The 20433-nt window shown below is 37.8% G+C and overlaps 1 protein-coding gene across 1 annotated transcript in view; it reads right to left on the bottom strand.

Moving 5' to 3' along the window:
• Positions 1-7542: 7542 nt before the first annotated feature.
• Positions 7543-20433, bottom strand: part of UBA6 (ubiquitin like modifier activating enzyme 6) — a 66148-nt gene continuing 53257 nt past the window's right edge. Inside the window, exons 28-33 of the mRNA XM_004590856.3 lie at positions 18354-18471; positions 15503-15696; positions 14233-14360; positions 12851-12938; positions 12014-12108; positions 7543-9279 (exon numbers count right to left, since the gene is read on the bottom strand). Coding sequence (XP_004590913.2) covers positions 9144-9279; positions 12014-12108; positions 12851-12938; positions 14233-14360; positions 15503-15696; positions 18354-18471 — 759 coding nt within the window. The 3' untranslated portion in view covers positions 7543-9143. The remainder of the gene's footprint in view (positions 9280-12013; positions 12109-12850; positions 12939-14232; positions 14361-15502; positions 15697-18353; positions 18472-20433) is intronic.

The following is a 20433-nucleotide window of genomic DNA, read 5'->3' as shown; positions in this document are numbered from 1 at the left end:
CTGTAACGGCCACGATGGTTGGAGCTGAGTTGATCTGAAGCCAGGAGCCAGGAGCTTTTTATAGGTCTCCTATGTGGGTGCAGGTTTCCAAGGTTTTGGGCTGTCCTCAATTGCTTTCCCAGGCCACAAGCAGGGAGCTGGATGGGAGTGGAGCAGCCAATTGATGCTCATATGGGATCCCAGTGCCTGCAAGGTGAGAATTTAGCCACTGAAACATCGTGCCGAGCACACTTGGGATGTCTGATGTCTTTCACAGCCTACAAATTCTGTACATCTTTTGTTTGTAACTTATTTTTGGTGCTATTGTAAATGATATTTTCTTCAAATTTGAATTCCAATGTATCACTTGTAATATATAAAATATAATTACTAGTATTTATTGGTTTAGCTTGTATTCCAAGACTTTGTAAAAGTCACTTAGTATTTTCTAAAACTTTTCTTTTGATAGATTCCTTAGAATTTTTAATACAAAAATTATACTTGAAAACAGCTTCAATTCATGTTTCTCTCTCTCTCTTTTTCTACCGTGTTGCTTGATTGTTCTGAGAAGTTCTGCTTAGGAGCTCTGAGAGTGGATCCCTTTCCTTGCTTCCAATTCTGCGAAGTCCTTCCATCTTCCATTAACATGCACAATGCAGCTTTAAGAAAAAAAAGATGCCCTTTCTAAGATGGGGAAGATCCTTTTAGAGCTACTACTATGCGTTGAGGCATTTTTGTTTTATTAAACCATGGATTGGTGTTGAACATTGTCAAACCTTTTCTGCGTCTTTTGAGATAATACAGTTTTTCCTTTAGGTCTGTTAATATGGTACATCACATTCACATTCCACTTTTGATCAAACATCACAGATAGCTACCTCGTTAGAACGTATTATCTGGCTTGTACATTACTAGGTTTGATTAGCTGATATTTTAAGAATTTTTCTTTTTATAAGAGATACTGATCTATAGTTTATTAGATAATTGCTTTTGTTTGTGCTTAGATGATTTTGGCTTCAAAAAAATGAGCTGAGAATATTTCTTCTTCAAGAATGGAGAGAATGTTTTTAGGATTAAGATGATTTCTTCTATCAATACTTCATGGAATTTACTCATGTACCAATGAACTTGAAACTTGTTCTGCTGGGAGGTGTTAGACATGAGTTCAACTTTCCCGTCATCATCGAATATACATGTATAAACTGCGATAACTACGATGTCACTGGAATATATCTTCGGGGACTGATGTTATTCTCACATTTGAAAATCATTGTTGATTTGAAACACTGTTATCCACTGTGTCTGTACAGTTTTTTCATCCACTGATTTGCTGACAGGCTAGTCTCATCTGTGGCTGTTGCCAATAATGCTACAGTGAAACAGGAGTGCAGATTTCTCTTTGAGATAGTGATTTGATTTGGTTTATACCTAGATGTGCAACTGCTGGATCATACAGTAGTTACATATTTAATTTTTAGGAAATACCATACTATTTTTTCTATTATGGCTGTACCAGTTTACCTTCCCAACAACAGTACATTTTCTCTACTTCAGCCAATGCTTGCTATCTTTCATGCTTTTGATAATATCTAATTTTGCAAGTGTGAGGTGATGCTTCATTCTGGCTTTGGTTTGTGTTTTACAGAGTAGTGATGCTGACCGCACGCTTTCCCATGTGCCTGTTGGCTGTTTATGCTTTCATTGTAAAAATGTCCATTCAAATTCTTTGTCCAGTTTGACACAAGATACTTTGTAGTTTTGCTATTGGGGTCTATAAGTTTATGTATTTTGAAGATTAATTTTATGGAGATTCTTAAGGTAACTTTGTTAATGGATTATAGTTAATTATGAATTCAAATCATAATTCATGTAATTTAAATTACTGCAAACCTGTCAATTTATGAATCAGAACATGGTCTTTGTAAGATGTCCGATATAAACACTGTGAAAGTATGTACTGTATTGTTGGCTGATGTGTTAAAAAGTTGGTATGTTGTTCATACTTGCTGATTTTCTTTTCCTTTTTGAATATTTTGTACAGAAGATGATGTAAATATTGAAAGAACTCAGAGGAAGTCAGGGACAGATAGATTTATCTTTTCTCTCTTGGAGACAGAGACAGGCATGCACATACCCCATGGGGTGGGGAAGAAAGAGGTCTTCATCCACTACAGTTCACTACCCAAACAACTGCAGCAGCTAGGGCTGGGCTAGGCTGAAGCCCCGGACCTGGAACTCCACTCATGTTTCCCAGTTGGGTGGAAGCGCCCACGTTCTTGGACATCTTCTGCGGCTTCTTCAGATGCGTAGGCAGGAAGCTGGCTAGGAGGTGGAAGAGTGGGAACCTTACGCAGCACTCCAATTGGAGCTGTTAGCAGCACAAGCAGCAGCTGAGCCCACTCTGCAATACTCATGTGCTTTTTAAAATTGTACATATTTATGGTGTATTATGTAATTTTGATAAATGCATAATGTCCAACTAGGGTAAATTTATTAATCTTTTAGCTGTTTGTTTACAGTGAAAACATTAAAAAAATCCTATCTGATTTTTTTCAAATAAATTACAATGAGTTAGCACTCTATCTTCATTGTGCCACCAAACCCCAGAATTTCTTTCTTCTGCCTAATCATAACCTAGCACCCGTAAACCAACCATTTCAATCCCTCCTTTTCCAGCCTTTGGTAACAAAATATTAACTTCCATGAGGTCACCCCCCTTTAAGACTCCATGTATGCCTTATTTCACTTGACATAATGATCTCCAGTTCTACCCATTTTTTGCAAATGATTCTTTGTTCCTGTTGTGCCAAAATAATATCCATTGTGTGTACTCACCACCTTTTATCTATACATCAGTTGATGGGCACTTTGGTTGTTTTCATTTCCTGGCTATAGTGAATTATCCTGAAAACACAGAAGTCCAGCTGGCTGTTTGACAGGTGGATTTCATTTCCCTTATATTTACACACAGAAATGAGAATGCTGAAAAATATGGTAGCTTTTTTTTTATACTTTTTTAGAAACCATCACAACACTCTCCACAATAATTATTATTTTTGCTCAATGTTTTCTGGAGCTCTGTTATTAGGGTAGATTTCAGTTACATAGTGGTTTAGAGCATATACTTACTATCTCGGTTTAGGAGTCGAGACCAGACATAACTGGTTCTTCTTTAAGGTTGCAATGTAAGTATTGTTGTCAGTGCTGGGCTCACATTTAAGAGATGACTGAAGGAGGATTCATTTGCAAAGTTACTCAGATTGTTGGTAGGACTTATTTCCTTGCATCTGTAGACACCAGCTGGCTTCTTCAAGATAAGGCAGCATCTCTCAGATTTGAAAACGTTGGTCTACTAAGCAAATATGCAGCAGGATTTTATATATACCATACTCATAGCTCTAACCTTTGGCACACACATTACATGATCATGGTGTTAAAATTATTGCATCATCTTTGTCTATTGTATATTGATTAAGGACAAGTTATAGGTGAGACTTATACAATGCATGAATATCAATAAATGGAAATCATGTGGGTCCCTTTAAATTCTGTCCACCATGAAGAAAGCAAGATGAAAAACTAGCAAGACATCTGAAAACTGTAGAGTAACAAGTTTGCATGTTTGCAATTAGAAACCTGAGAATTAAAAATCAAGATAAGTAAGATACAGGAAAAGCAGCAGAGGATGGCTCAAGGCCTTACCTCCCCTTTTCCCTGTGGGACACATGCAAGAAGCAGCCATTTGGGGAGTGAACCAACATATGGAAGACCTCTTTCTCCTCCCATTCTGTAATAAATGCATTCTTTTTTAAAGGAATAAAAATCCAGAGACAGACACATGAATAAACTCCAGTGCATTACAAAAAGGGGAAAAAGACTTCTCAATAAATGGTAATGAGGTACCCATCAACATACACAAAATTTATTATTCATTAATTAAACTTTAATGTGTAGGGCAAAACTAAAGTTTTCAGAACACAACAGTTGAGTATCTTCATGACGAGAACGTAGGGAATGATTTTTTAAGCACTTTGAACACTTTTAAGCATCTAACAATTAAACTCTGTTATTAGAAGATTAAAAAGAGCGAAAAGTTGTAAGATATTTTTAACTACATAGACAACAAAACATAAGATTTATAAGGATTTTTTCAACCAATGAGGAAGCAACCAACCAACGCAACCAAAATATGGGTAACAGATTTGACAAAACATTCAACTTTGCTGGTAACTAGGGAAATGCAGAGTGAAATAATTTTTATTCTTTTAAAATTTTTGATATTTACATAGTTGATCAGGGTGGGAAGTATTGAGGGTTAGGGGAAAGTGGGTGTGACCACTGCCTCCAATCTCTTTCCTCTTCCTGTTTCTGGGGAAAGTGGTGAGAAAAGGGGAGAATCAGCACCCAGCCTGCCAATCGCCTCAGTACCTGGAGAGGGGGAATGGCCACCCGCTGTTATCCCAGAGTCCCCAATGTGCAGCTTGATTTGAGGATTCTGCTTATGTAATTTCATTAGTTCTGAAATGCTCTCTCTCTCTCTGATCCAAGAATGAGGAAACCCTTCCAAGGCCCATTGGCTGACATAGTACACCGTAGTGTCGCCATTCAGTCAGATATTTGCCATCAATGCTTGGCTGGGGTAGTTAATCGTTTTGTCTTGTCCCCCTTCCTCTGCTATTGTACCAGATGCCCTCTGCAGGCCCTAATGGGCTGCCACATCTTCCATGTGCATTTGGGCATGCTATCCACTGCTCTGTCTTCTCCACAAGAGGGCCCATGTCTGACACATGCACTCTACAGTCAGTCCACTAATTCTACAATTCCCCCATGGTTTGATTTCTGAGTCTAGCAATTCAGTTGGGATCCCCATAGAGACCTCACCTGAGGTGATCCCAGACCTGACTCCTGTGTGTGCTTGCCAGTACAAGGTCTGCCTCAATCCCTTACCCACATCAGCCTATGCACACATTGGTAATTGCAACTGTTGGGTCAGCTCTGTCTCCAGCCCCATTTCTTACGCAAACCAATGGATGCCACAGCCCAAATTAACCCAGCCCACTACACACTCGGCCTTCACATACACCTGCGGGAATTGCAGCCTAGTCAGAGCAACCTCCAATACCCTACACCCAGACCCGGTTCTCCGGCTCACCATAAGATAGTAGCCCAGCAAAGGAGCCCACACTGCCCCCCTACCAGGTTTGCAACCCTCCCCATAGATTTCACCTGTGCTGGTGGGTGTTGCAGTCTAGTCTGGCAAGGCCCACCTCACCTCAGAATTTACTGGTGGTTTCTGTAACCTGGTTGGCTTAGTCTATGCCCAATTCCAGCTCATGCTGGTGGGTGCGTGCAGAGTGAAATTTCAATAAGACACACCAGATTTGGAAAAATTGTAAAAATCTATTAATACCACAAAACAGAGAAACAGACCATCTGTAATTCTTGGGAAAAATTTTCTAATTATCTAATCAAATTTAATATATAAATAGCTTGACACAAATCAATTTAACTGCTATATTATTTGCCCTAAGGGACAAATAAAATCATTTTCATTATGATTGCAATTATTCTACATTAAAATAATCTCAAATTGTGCATAGTCAATACAAAGAATAAAGAAACTGGAATGTATTAAACTGAGGTCAATCATACATCAAGGATGATGAATGAAGTACAACTATAAGCAACACAGATGGACCACACGTTGCAGCAAGCAGCAGCCACAAAACAATGTGGCCTATGCATATATAGTTGGCAACGAGATAAAAACAAGGAGCTAGCTATCATAAAAGGTAGGTCAGTTGTTATTACTCAGTGTGTGGTGGGAGGCTTGCAATGGGAAGGGACTGTGGCAGGGTTTTCTGGCCTGCTGTCAATATTCGTCTGTTACCGTGAGTGCTGGTTACTTAAGAAGCTACTTAAAAAAAATAAACCTTCAATCAGATGTTTTTATGTACTTTTGAATGTATACATTCCTCAAAATTAAAGACAGAAAGAGAAAATGACCACAAGTTATTTATAGACACTTTGATTCCCAAGAAGATCTCAACTTCCTGATTATGGTTTTTAAATTTTTGGAAAATAAAATAGTTATACTTAGTTTATACAAAGTGAATAGATGCTGGAGTCATAATGAATTCATGGTTATAATTACCATGGTTGAAAGAGTTAGGGAAAGAAGACATTTTTTCCCCTTAGAATATCAAGCTAGGGCCTGACGGCGTGGCCTAGCGGCTCAAGTCCTCACCTTGAATGCACCGGAATCCCATATGGGCGCTGGTTCTAATCCCGGCAGCTCCACTTCCCATCCAGCTCCCTGCTTGTGGCCTGGGAAAGCAGTTGAGGACGGCCCAAAGCCTTGGGACCCTGCACCCCTGTGTGGGAGACCTGGAAGAAGTTCCTGGTTCCCGGCTTCGGATCGGCACAGCACCGGCCATTGCGCTCACTTGGGGAGTGAATCATCGGATGGAAGATCTTCCTCTCTGTCTCTCCTCCTCTCTGTATATCTTTGTAATAAAATAAATAAATCTTTAAAAAAAAAAGAATATCAAGCTTGTCTTTGTTTTCACTTTACTAATTATAAAATAGGACTCCAAACACAAAACTTCTGGAAAAACGAATTAAAAAGATATGCTTATTTTTGTGCATTAAATTTTGGAAGCCATAGTTTTTTCATACTATGCAATTACCATGAACTTTCTGAAGACCCTGCATATGCATGGGATTGCAAAGTTTCTTTCTGTATGAATATAAACTTATAATTCTGATTCTTGAAGTATTTGTATATAATCATTTTTGCCCTGTCACAGCCCTAGAATGTGCTAGTTGGTAAAAATAAAAAGATTCACATACTTGCCTCCAGGTTGTACCACTGAGACAATTTATGAGGAACTCATTTAAAATACATATCTGCTTTAAACTGCAAAAGGGAATAGACTGTGAAATCACCTATTAGTAGTCTGGCACAATACTTCTGAGTACTTCTGACCTGTTTTAACAGTTTCCAGGAGCCAAAAGCATTTACAGTAATGTCCCTCTATACCCAGCGATAGGTATCCTTGACTGTAAAAAGAGGAAAATTAGAAAACACCACAGTATAACTACTCACAAAATGAAGAACAGAATCAGAACTTTTCATAATAACTATGAAACATGATTTAAAACAACAGCCTCAAAAATCCTAATTTATTTTAAGTAATGAAAAAATTACTTTGCACAAAAATCAATTTTTTTTGTATTGGTATTTCAGTGACTGCATGGAATAGAAATAAAGAACTACATTCATTAACTTCACTGTGGATTTCCTGCTAAGTAAAACTAAATGGATGAGGGAATGACAAAACGGTTGTAGAATTATTCACAAACTTTCTGATGTTGTCAGTATTTGCTAAAGCACAGATGCCTATAGATAAGAAAGCATGGTCTAAATTTACTTCAAAAACGTGTGGAGTCTTACACAAAATTAAGGTATTAGATCAGACTTGAAGACTGTTGAATGGCTACCTTGAAAATGTCAGTTTATTGTAAAACAGCACAAAACAAAGGGAAATGGAAAAATCCTACCCTCTGAAGCCTTGATATTCCTAGATTCAATTTAATGTAACTTTAATTACTAACTTCAGATATGCACAATAGTAGAGGGTAGAACATTGTGAACCAAAGCTAATGGCTGATTTCACAGGCAGCAATTTCATTCTGATTTTCCACACACCTGCTAAACATAGAACACCTTTTAATTTTTTAAATTAACCCTTCCCTTCCAAGTGTATTTTCCCTACTGGATGATAAATTAAAAACAAACAACTAAAAACAGTTTATTTAAACTATTTTTAAATGGAAAGCATACAGTATAAAAAGACACCAAACTGGACTAACAGTGATGTGAATCTATTTTTTAATCAAATAATCTAAATACAGTGTGAACAATAGAGGAGAAAGAGGGAAATGACTCCCTGAGGGTATAAAATGTAAACTACTTTAGAATGCACAACAGACTTATTAACAAAAGAATCAATTGTTGTTTTCACTGAGTTTATACTGTTATGTATTCTTTAGATCATTTTTAAACAAATGCACTTTTATGAACACGTGCAATAGCTTGTATCAGAAGACTCTCAGTGAAGACCTACAAAACAAATTGTAATCTTTGTAAACTCCCTTTCTGGGAATGGGGAATAAAATAACATGCTCCCTTTAAAATGAAAATATTAAATCAGCCTTTTCTGTCCATTAGGCTGCTGGAAAAAAAAAATCACTCTATCAGATTCTGGATGAGTTTTTAGTTGCCATTTTTCATCTCCTTCTAAGGATATTCTCTTTATAAAACTTTTTGGAATCTTATCAGGTATGACGCTCAGGCTTAGGTTTAAGGTTCCAAATAAACCAAGCTGCCACATTAGAAGGCATGTGGAACCACAAGATTAGCCATGGTCATCTACTCACAGTAATAGATTCTTCAGGAGGGCTGTTCAGTCTGTATAATACTGTTACTGCTTAGTCCAAATTAATGTGTGCCATTTGACCAATTGCAGGGTCATTACACTGCTACTCTCAACAAAAAATTTTGATTTCTTGGAGATGGTGACATTACCAACTCCCATTAAATTAGCAGAGGTAACAGGATAGAAAACCGTAAATACAATTTTAAATGTCAACTCTTCATTGACCACTATCATCCCTCCTCTTCCGACCACTATTAAGCACTCAAAGCTTAATTGGATGAGAGGCACAGGGTGCCACACTGTTAGGATAGAAAAATGGTATGAAATATGAACAAAAAAGAAATTCATAAAATGAGACTTTTTGGATGGTTGCATACATTACTTTCAACTTCTTGATCCTTATCACTTCTGGTCATAAATAAATATTTTTCCTTTTATCTGTAGAAGTTATAATACAAAGTTGCTTGCAATCATTAAAAAATGGTATTCCAGTTCAGAGTTGCTTGTGATCACAGTCATTTGTGAGGCATCAGTAAAGTGTCCATTAATGCTTCAAATGTTTAACCAGTTCTTTATAACAGCTTGCTATTGATGTTCTCCTTGAATTAAGGCTTCATGAAAAAGAAAGCCATAGCATCAGAGCTGACTGTTCTGTTGTGAGTCTCTGAATTAAGCATATTGTCTCCAAAATCAAGTAGTCCAGGAATAACTTTAAGACAACCATTAATCAGTGTCATGACCGAAGTAGTATCTAACTGGAGGTCCTGGCAAATCTTCATCTCCATCAGTGTCTGGGGCAAATGACACTGTAAGATCCACATATTTCTTCTCAGTAGAAGGTTTCACAAGTTTATGCATTCTAGAGAAAACAAGCATTGATTATTATTTTGGCAAATTCTGTAAAATGAAGATTTTCTGAGAAATGACTTTCACATGATTTTTTTTTAAAGATTTGTTTTTATTAGAAATGCAGAAATACAGAGAAAAGGAGATACAGAAGGATCTTCCATCCACTGATTCACTCCCCAAGTGGCTACAACAGCCAGACCCAAGCTGATTTGAAGTCAGAAGTCAGGAACGACTTCCGGGTCTCTCACGTGTAAGGCTTTGGGCTGTCCTCGACTGCTTTCCCAGGCCACAAGCAGGAAGCTGAATGGGAAGTGGAGTAGCCAGGACATGATCTGATTCCCATATGGGATCCTGGCACATGAAAGGTAAGGATTTAGGTACTAGGCTATTGTGCCAGGCCTTTAGATAATCTTTACTAACAGTTGCACTGTATTATCGTGCTTTCACACACTCATTTTTCTTTACTAAAAGCTCTGACTTCAAGCTATTCATTTACCTCACAGTGAATCAGTCTGAACTGACAGTAGCGATAAAGGATTAAAGATCACCACTCTGACAAAATATTTTATCAAAATATGAAATGATTAAGAAATAATTCTTTTATAATCCCTGAAATGTTCAGAGGCGTCATAAATTCTAAGCAGTTATCAGTAAAGCAAGCTAGATGAGCAAATCTTAAAAAAAATATATGCTACAAAGAGACCTGCATGATGGTTCAACTGCAAGTACTAGCACCTCCACTAGCCACTGGTTTGTATCGCAGCTGTTCCACTTCCCATCCAGCTCCCTGATTATAGCCTGGGAATGCAGTGGAGAAAGGCCTAAAGCCTGGGACCCTAACCCATGTGGGCAGTTTGGAAGAGGCTCTGGGCTCCTTGCTTCGGACTGGCTCAGCCTTGGCCATTACAGCCACATGGAAAATAAACCAGTAGATGGAAGATCTTCTCTGTTTCTCTTTCTTCTTGTAGATCTGCCTTTCCAGAAAAAATATATAGGCTATATATGTGTGTATATAAAAATAATACATTGTGACAAATTCTGTAACTCTTTACATATTACAGATATTTTATTCCATATGTATTTATTCATTCTTTATTATTCAGTCTTTACATTATCTATAAGTGATTTCTAATTTTGACTTCCCAAATAGACCACATATGCTCTTCAACTGCTTGTTAGAAATTCCTTTTGCCTTCAGTAATCCATCTTCAAAGGTAATTCAAGTGAAATCTATTCTGAAGTACACATTTGAGTTAGTATACCAAAAGCGTTCTACAAAATTTCTTGTTTTAACAATATTTATTTAATATTTTAATGATTAACATGTAAACTCTCCTTCACAGAGCATGACACTGGTGAGAGCAGTACCACTGGAAAATGAAATACTAGGTACCATCACACTGCTAGTTTGATAGTGTTATTTTCGTGCTCAACAATCATGGGAACAATCACACTATTTGTGGACAGGAAATAAATTTCACAAAGTACTCTAGACAACAATAGAAGAACGTGTGAATGGAACAAAATCAGTTCTTCCTACTACTAAATCTAGGGGCAATTCACTGCCACCTCGCTAACAAAAATGCTTAGTTACTGAATAGGTAGTCAGTAAGAATGCACTCAATTTACTAAAAAATATCATTCACAAACATATCATTCTGGAGGTTTTCAATATTGGTTACCCTCTCCAAAGAGCTTTTGATAATCATCTACACTAAATTTAAACTCTACTTATCAATATACTTTTCAACTGCACATTCCTCTTATCCAGGTAGCACACAACAAAGAGTCTAAAAACTACTAAATTTATCCAAAACATACTTAAGGATACTAATCAAACAACTTATGGAAGCCACTAAGGGGTGACAAGCAGAAAAAGATTTGAGAGGAGTAATTGGAACCATATCATTATCATTAATGTCTTGAAGAACAATGTAACCTTTTTTTTTTACTTTCTTTCTTCAAATACCACCTTACCTGGTAGGACTGTGAAGGGCAGAGGGAACACCAAGACTACCAACACAAGATAACAACTCAACAGCCTCAACTCTCACATCTTCATTTCCATTTGTTCATTTCTCTACAATATTTAATCACTATCTGCTGTACTAGCACATTGTTGTATAAACTCTTAAAGGAGGAAAGTTTGGGCCCGGTGGCTAAAGTCCTCGTCTTGAACACACCAGGATCCCATAAGGGCGCCAGTTCTAATCCCAGCAGTTCCACTTCCCATCAGCTCCCTGCTTGTGGCCTGGGAAAGCAATCGAGGACGTTCCAAAGCCTTGGGACTCTGCACCTGCGTGGAAGACCTGAAGGAAGTTCCTGGCTCCTGGCTTTGGTTGGCACAGCATCGGCTGTTGTGGCCACTTGGGGAGTAAATCAGTGGACGGAAGATCCTTCTGTCTTCCTCCTCTCTGTATATCTGACTTTGTAATAAAAGTAAATAATTCTTAAAAAAAAAAAGGAGGAAAGTTCTTTATCTTGCTTATTGTTGCATCCCTAATGCTCAGAGCAGTATTTGACACAGCAGCTGATGAGCTAGTTCTGGGCTGTAACAAAATTCATGCATGTTGAAATTCTGTGACTCTCTCGAGATTGCTTGACATATTCACTGTTTTTATTCACAATTACGCAAGAATAATTCTTTCATCTGAATTTAATAACTTCTATAATTAATTTTCCAATGTGTGTCCAGATTAAATTTCAATTTTGTGAATACTGTGCACTTAACTATTAATACTTACGTTAACTTCAATCTTTTTGCGTGACCAGGCATAACAGGAACATAAAGCATTTTGACTCCCTGAACCACCATTGTTGGTTCAATGCCATACTTCTCCTTAAATATTCAAAAGGGAAACAATCAAATCCTCACAGAATCAGAAACATGTTTTATGACCAGCAAAAAAGAGCTTACATTTGCTAAATACTATAATCCTCAAGTCATGGATTTAAAAAACGGTAACAGTCCTCTCAAAGCATCAAGATACCAAATGGAAAATTTCAGAAGTAAATAATCTATGTTTTAAATTGTGTGCTGTTGTGAATAGTGTAGTGAATTTCATGCCTAATTCCCTCTCGCCTTGGACACAAATTACCTCTGTGTTCAGCACATCTGCACTGGACTTTGTGTTCTAGTAGCAGCCATCTGCGTTACCACATTGACTGCTGTGATAGCGCAACGCTTTTGTTCAAGAAGTGGCACCAAATCTCAAGAGTTACGATTAAAAAAAAAAAAGCCATAAAGTTCATTTAAGTGAAAAGGTGAAAGGTTTAAGGTAAGAAAAAACACATGTCTATAACCTACAGTACAGTAAGGAGAGAATATATTCACTTAATTTTTGTAACTGTTATGCTTTATTATTAGTTTTTTGTTGTGCTTTTCACCACGCCTAATTTATAGATTAAGCTTCATAGGAATGTATGAATAGAAAAAATACAGTGCGTAGATGATTTGGTGGTGGTAATTTCAAGCATTTACTGTGGTTCCTGTGACATAAACCCATAGATAAAGGGGCACTAATGTAAACAGAAACCAGATTCAAACCCCCTAACAACACAAGACAATAAATATATCTCACTTTGACTGCGTTTATGAAATCCAATAGAGTAAAATCTTCTTTTCCATGCACAGTCCATCTGTCCCAAATTGTAAATGATATCCCATTTCTATAACAGAAAAATATTCACAGCACATTTAATCTTTATTCCCATTAGCAATATTTTTAATACTCACATTCTGAGATTAAATACTGTTATTTAATCTAAAATTAATGTGGGCAGAAGGGGACAATACAACTTCTAAAATATTTCATAATTTAATTCCTCAACACATAGACAACAATTTTTATTAGCACTTTATTACCTGTTCAGTGTTTTAATACAGATCAGTATGCCTTAGTGACATAGCGTGTTCTCTTTTAAATGGTTGGGTTTTACTGTATGGTTCCCCCAGTCCCCCATTACTAATAGGTATAAGTGTTACGATAAACAATGACCAAATGAACATCTCACACACACACATTATGTGAAAATTTGCAATGTAATGGTACGTTTGTCTTAAAGACAATTCTGTTTCATACTCTCATTAGTTCCATATGCAGATGCTTGCTTTCTCACATCCCTGGTGATGTTTGTAGTTACTGTAAGTCAAGCTTTGAAAGTCCAACAGAATTGAAAGAAAAAAAAAAACTGCCTTCCTTTTAGAAAAAAAAAATGCAATTTTCTGGCTGTAAGGGCATAGTGCAGTTCTCTTAGGTATTGAAGTAGTTTATAGTCAGCGTACTTTTATCTTCTGCAAAAGGTACTGCTAAGTAAACCAGGTTTTCTAAATAGCTATTTTTACAATTCCAGACTTAGAGAGTCATGGTAGGATTTTATTCAAGGCCCTGGGTATAAGCTTTTGAATGAGTGCTTTCACTTAACCACAAGCACTCAGGATAGCCGCTGCAGTGTAGTGCTGCATGCGTTCTTTCTTTAGGTTTGTTCCCTTAAGAAGTTGGATCTTCTGCCATGCTCATGATAAGTTCATGAACCACGAAGACTCTCTTCCTAACCCCTCCAAAAGTTTATGATTGTTTCAAATCTACAAAGTGGGAAGTACAGGTACACAAAATTGCTTTGCTTTTTCACAAGCTTCCAAAATTTGATTCTGAATATTGTGATTCATAGTCAACCATCTAGAGTTATCTTCTAATTCTTTTTGGTTAGTTGAACAGAGATAAACCATGAAATCATTAAGAAAGTAGAATTTAAACAGTGTGGTAAAGTGTTGTGAACATTCTATGGGTAGCTTAACTCAGAAATGCTTCATTAAGCAAAGGTTCAATTTAGCTTTAAAGTGATAGCAAGGATTTACATTTACAGAAAAAAGGAGAGGTATGCCAATGTTTTTCTCTCTTAAAATGGTAACCACCTTTTATTTCATTCTCATTATACAGGAGAAATAGACCTTCAAACATACCTGATTTCAGTTTTCCTCACTTCAGATGTCTCTGTAAACACTAGAATCGGAATGGCTAGATTTAGAAAACAATTTTTGTAAGCATCAAATGGATAGCCACCAGCCACTTTGATCATCTCCAAGGTAACCTAGATAAAGGAAGGTAATTTGAGTATATAAATAGTCTAAAAATATTAACTGGGTCTATTATGTTTTTTCAAATTCTTAATCACTTTCTATACGACTGATTATTCATTCCAATTAATGGTCCTTTTAACATTTAGCATATCTTATAATTTCAAACACAAAATGATAAGTGATGAATAAAATTATCTAAAAGCATTAATTTGATGTTATATCCTAGCACACATCAGAACTCAAAAAAAAAAGGCAGACTCTAAGTGCAGCCAAGTACATATCTGAAGAGTAACTTTGAAGTAGGGCATAACAGGATATAATAACTATGGCTATGCTAAAGCTTTTTAGTCATTAAAATGAGGTTCTGACTCTTAAAAGAATGAAGGTTATATTTCAACAAAAACAGAATTCTTACGCTCTAGTTATTTTTCAGATACCTGCAGTGGTCAGAAATAGGCTAGGCTGAAGATGGAAGCCAGCAACTCTATCCGGTCTCCCAGTGGGTGTGACAGGAACCCAGTTACATGAGCCATGACCTATGATTTGCAGGATCTGCATCAGCAGGAAGCTAGAGCTAGCATTAGAGGTGGGTACCCAACTCAGGTTCTCTGATGAGATGACCTTTTTTTAAAGGTTTATTGTATTTTTATTTGAAAGGAAGAGTTACAGAGAGAGGGAGAGAGAATTCTTTCAACTGCTGGTTTATTCCCCAGATGGCTGCAATGTTCAGAGATGAGCTGACTGAAACCAGGAGCTTCTTCTTAGTTTTCCACTTGGGTACAGGGTCCAAAGAACTTGAGCCATCCTTTGCTGCTTTCCAGGCCGTAAGCTGGAGCTGAACTGGAAACCCAGCAGCTGGGACACAAATTGGTGCCTATATGGGATGCTGGTAGTACAAGTGGAGGCTTAATTTACTACACCTTGGCACTGGCTGTGGTACTTACTATTTATGCCAAAATGTTTATGTACTTGGAAATCTCAAAGCATCTATTACTATGTTTTCAGATATATTTTGAAAATTTAAACTATAACATCCAATATTTATCCCTCCAACTCTAAGATCTTTAAGTAATTACTCGGAGTTGGTACCATTGGAGATGGGAAAATGGACAACGAAAAAGGCATACTTGTATTTCAACTATCATAAACTTACCAAGCCAGAAACCGCTGCAGTAGAAGTTGCTATGGCAGGTATAATTTTCCCAGCTATGCGCTTAGTTTTGAAACGGTCAGCTGGTTCAATGTTATACATTTTGGCACGGAGATTGGAGGCAGCTGTGATGAAATCTACGTGTCCATTACTATCATCATCCTTTTCAAATGAGAGCACTGTCATCTGAAGGTCACCTGATGACAAGAACGAGGACAAAGTTCCCTAGGATGCAGCAAAGGTTTTGCTACCTGCAAGGCTGTGTCAGTTCACTACTTTTTTTTAAAAATTTTTTTATTTCATGACATAGTTCCATAGGCTCAGGGATATCCCCTCTTATCCTTCCTATTCCCTTCCTCCTCACTGTTTTTCCCCATATTATTGTGAGTTCACTACTTAAGATTCTGTGTTACGGTTTAAATTTTTTTCAATCATTTAAATTATTCCCATTCCACCAGAGTTATATATATATTTTTGGACAAACACGCAGTAAGTGCATATATTTATCGGGTACAATGCTATTTCAAGACATTTATACAGCACCTGATCAGCATATTACTAATCAGATCATGGTGACTAGCATTTCCATTTCCAATCATTTATGTTTGAAGCCTTTGATCTCACTCATCCAGTTCCTCATATCTAATAGGTTGTTGTAAACTACAGTCATATCAGTATGCTATGGAATATGAGAATACATTTTTCCACTATTACACATTCAGATTGACATTTCTTAAAAAAAAAAAACCCTTCAAAAATTATTTATTTTTCTTTCTTTCAAAGGTATACTGGTACACTCCACTGGTACACTCCCCAGTGTAACAGTCAGGCCACCTCTAGGAGGATGGAACTAATCTGATCTCTCCTAAAGGCAGCATGGATCCAAGCACCTGAGCTAACATTTGCTGCTTCTCCGGGAACCTAACAGAAGCTGGCACTGGAAACAGCTGGAACTCCAGCCCAAGTACTTTGCTATGAGCTGTGTGTGTGTCCAAGCAGCACATTCACCCCATGCCTCCTTTTCATGTTTTTAAATGACTGAAAAATATTTTAAAAATCTGGGCATGCCGTTGAAGATATGGAAGGATACCAAAACAACAGCATCACTACTACTAAAAATTAGAGTAACTTCGATTTGAAAGAAACTCTTTAGTAGTCAGTATTGTGGTATAATGCATTAGAAGCTGCTACCTGCAAAGCCAGAACCCTAGACAGACACCAGTGTAAGCCCTGGCTGCTTCACTTCCCATCCAGCTCCCTGCTAATGAGCCTGGAAGAACCAGCAGCTAATGTCCCAGCGTCTGGGCCTCTGTGTACCCATTTGGAGATGCAGATGTAGCTCCTGGCTCCTCACCTCACTGTGAAGCATCCCCAGCTGCTGTGGGCACTGGGGAGCGAAAGAGTGGACGGATGATCTCTCTCTCTAACTGCGCATCTTAAATGATTCTTACACATACACACAACATCTCAAATAGCAAAGCCGGAAGCTTACACAATGTATATCTACTAACAAGTTGGATTATGTCAAATTCAGCACTATTCAAAATTGTTTTCCAAAAACCCTACTCCGAACCATTTTCCCTGACAACTAATAGGCTCATCAAATATGTAGCTTTCCAAAAGATTTCTGCACCAGTAGTTCCAAAAATTATTGTAGATGTTTTTACATATTCCTGAATAAAATTCATAAATCACTGGCTGAAATAACAAAAAGAAAGCTGAGTATAAAATGGTAAGTGAATGGTTCAATTTTTAAAGAACTAAAAGTTCAGCTTTTCTTTTTTTTTTTTAATTTTTTTTTTTTTTAATTTTTATTACAAAGTCAGATATACAGAGAGGAGGAGAGACAGAGAGGAAGACCTTCCGTCCGATGATTCAATCCCCAAGTGAGCCACAACGGTCGGTGCGTGCCGATCCGATGCCGGGAACCAGGAACCTCCTCCGGGTCTCCCACACGGGTGCAGGGTCCCAATGCTTTGGGCCGTCCTCAACTGCTTTCCCAGGCCACAAGCAGGGAGCTGGATGGGAAGTGGAGCTGCCGGGATTAGAACCGGCGCCCATATGGGATCCCGGGGCTTTCAAGGTGAGGACTTTAGCCGCTACGCCATGCCGCCGGGCCCCAAAGTTCAGTTTTTCTATGAAGATGATTAATCAAGGATATATAGAAGTCAGTTTGCTTTTGATGGAGATGACAACCTCAGCTCTTTTTTTTTTTAAATTTAAAAGAATTTACTTATTTCCATTTTATCTGCGAGGCAGAAACAGATCTCACAACTGGTTCACTCTAAATTTAGAACAACCAAGATCTGTGCGAGCTAAAAGTAGCAGCCAAGAGCTCCTTTGGGTTCTCTCATTTGAGTGACAGAACCTGACTACCTCAGCTGTCACATCTGTGGCCTCCCAAGGGTATGCATGTCACACAGCCCAATGGAAAGCGGGGGTAGAACTCAGCAGTTTGATATGGATGACTGTGTCTCCAGCAGCAGCTTAACCTACCCTGCCAACTCTAGGCTCTGTAGTTCTTAAACTTAACCTGATTTAACTGGTTCTGTCTAAAATTAGTCTCCGTAGGATCCCATCATACTGCATGTTTATCTTCTTAAAAGCAGCTACCGGCACATGTTTTGAGATGTGCTCATTGTCTGAAGGACTAGAACAAACAAAAGAACAGCAACAAAGCAGTTAATGTCATTTGTAGAATTACATTTCAACTTTTGCAGCTAAGGCAATGGTAGGAAAATCAAGTAATTGACCAACATGATTGCTATTTAATCCCATAGACTTTTTTGGTGTAGTGCTCAGTGAAAATGGTCGTTTATTCAGTTCAAACCTTTTTTATAAATACTTTTCTTACTTTTGGTAGCTTCATTGGATGAAATAGCCTTTTGCAGCTGAAAAACAGCATTTCTCTCATCTTCACTGCTAACAGGAACATTCTCTGGTTTCCTTGCTGATTCATCAGTCTGAACAACCTTCAAATAAACATATGTTTATATTTATTTATTTTACCACATTCTACATCCAAATCTGGTTATCACTTGCTTTAATCAGATTAAAATGGAAAAAAACATTTCCTCCACATATTTTAACCAGACTGTTAATAATCATTATGATCCAGTATATTTTATATTTTCCTTTAGCAACTAGCATATTTGTATATTTATCCACCTATAAACACCTGCATGGAAACACTATGAGAATCCCAACATATCTAGAACAATTTTTAAAAAGAAATTTAAGTTATAGAAGACTATTGAAATTACTAGGTTAACAATATACTTCCACATTGAAAATACAAAATGGAATACATAGTTTAATGCAAATATTATCAAAAAGAACTACTTTTCAAACTCTGTTAAAAATATTAAACTGCTTATAAGATCCAAGTCATTACAGATTGCTTTCATTTTTAAGATTCATTTATTTTTACTGCAAAGGCAGATTTACAGAGAGGAGAGACAGAAAGACTTTCTGTCTGCTGGTTCACTCCCAAAGTTGCCACAATGGCAGGAGCTGAGCCGATCTGAAGCAAAGAGGCAGGAGCTTCTTCTGAGACTCCCATGTGGCTGTGCAGTGCCCCAAGGTTTTGGGCCGTCCTTGACTGTTTTCCCAGGCCTAAACAGGGAGCTGGTTGGGAAGCAGGGTGGCTGGAACATGAACCAGCGCCCAAATGGGATCCCAGATGTGCAAGGTGAGGATTTAGCCACTAAGTTATTGCAAAGGGCCCCAGACAGCCTTTTAAAATCCTTTACTAAAATGGTTAATTCAGGAAAAAAATTGTGATTCTGATAAATCCAATTTATTTTTTAAATTTAAGTTTTATTTATTTGAAAAGCAGAGACAAACAGAAAATCTCTTTGGTTCACTCAGGCTGAAATCCTAGAAACCAGAAATGCAAACTCACTGTTTATCAGACTATCCTGAATAACAATTATTTCATACATCTTTAATCTAACTCCTTTCATTTCACTGTCTCCTTTTCTCTACGCTACTAAAATTATTTCGCTTGTGAAAAAAATCTTTTGTGATCTTCCCTTTCATTCTCAATTTCAATCCCGTAGCAATTTTCCCAGGGCTCTAGTAATAGATGTACACTCCAATCTCTTAGTAACACTTCCCTGCTGCCTTCTACTTCATTCTCTCCAATCACTGTCTTTCTTTCATACACTTGTGATGAAAATTCCCTGATTCCACTCTCAGGTTCTGCAGTCACTAACAACCAGTCATTCTTCTGAGTTAGATGTGGCACTCGTTTGCTTAAAACCCTTTAGTACAGTCCTATCGGAGTAAAGCACAGAGCACTTAAAACCCCCCAAACACCTTACATTTTGCTGTGCGTTCTTCTCCTTGCACATTCTTCTCCTTGTACATTCTCCCCTTGGAGCAGTTGTTTGGTCCACAGTTAAGACGCAGCTTAGGACACCCACAGCCCATTAAGCAAGGCCTGGCTTGAGTCAGGCTCCTTTAATTCTGATCCAATTTTTGCTAATGCACACTCTGGGGGGCAGATGATTTTAGGATTTGGGTCCCTTCCACTGACGCGGGAAATGGGGACTTATCTGGGAGCCTGGCTTCATTCTCCCAAGCCCTTGATTTGAGAATTTGAGTAGTATACCAGTAGATGAAAGATCTCTGCATGTCTTTCAAATAAATTAGAAAAGTCATACATCATCAAAGTCTTTCAGGCCATTCCCTGCACTAGTCCTTGTGCCTGCAGTGGTCTTTCTCTGGGGATCAGGACGGTCATCCCACACTTCTGTTCTCAGGAGAAGGGCCTTCCCCTTGCTTCCCATATCAAAGGACACCAGCTCCATCACTTTTTTTTCCCTTAGCACTTACATGTATGTCACATTGTTGTATACTGGTGTTTCATAGTCCATTTCCACAGCCAGAAAGACAAGAACTTTGCATACTGTGTTATTCTCCAAGTTTAG

This window comes from Ochotona princeps, chromosome 7, assembly GCF_030435755.1.
Source record: "Ochotona princeps isolate mOchPri1 chromosome 7, mOchPri1.hap1, whole genome shotgun sequence".
NCBI lineage: Eukaryota > Metazoa > Chordata > Mammalia > Lagomorpha > Ochotonidae > Ochotona > Ochotona princeps.
The sequence above is the reverse complement of the archived record's forward strand: the minus strand, read 5'-3'. Positions and strand labels throughout refer to the sequence as shown.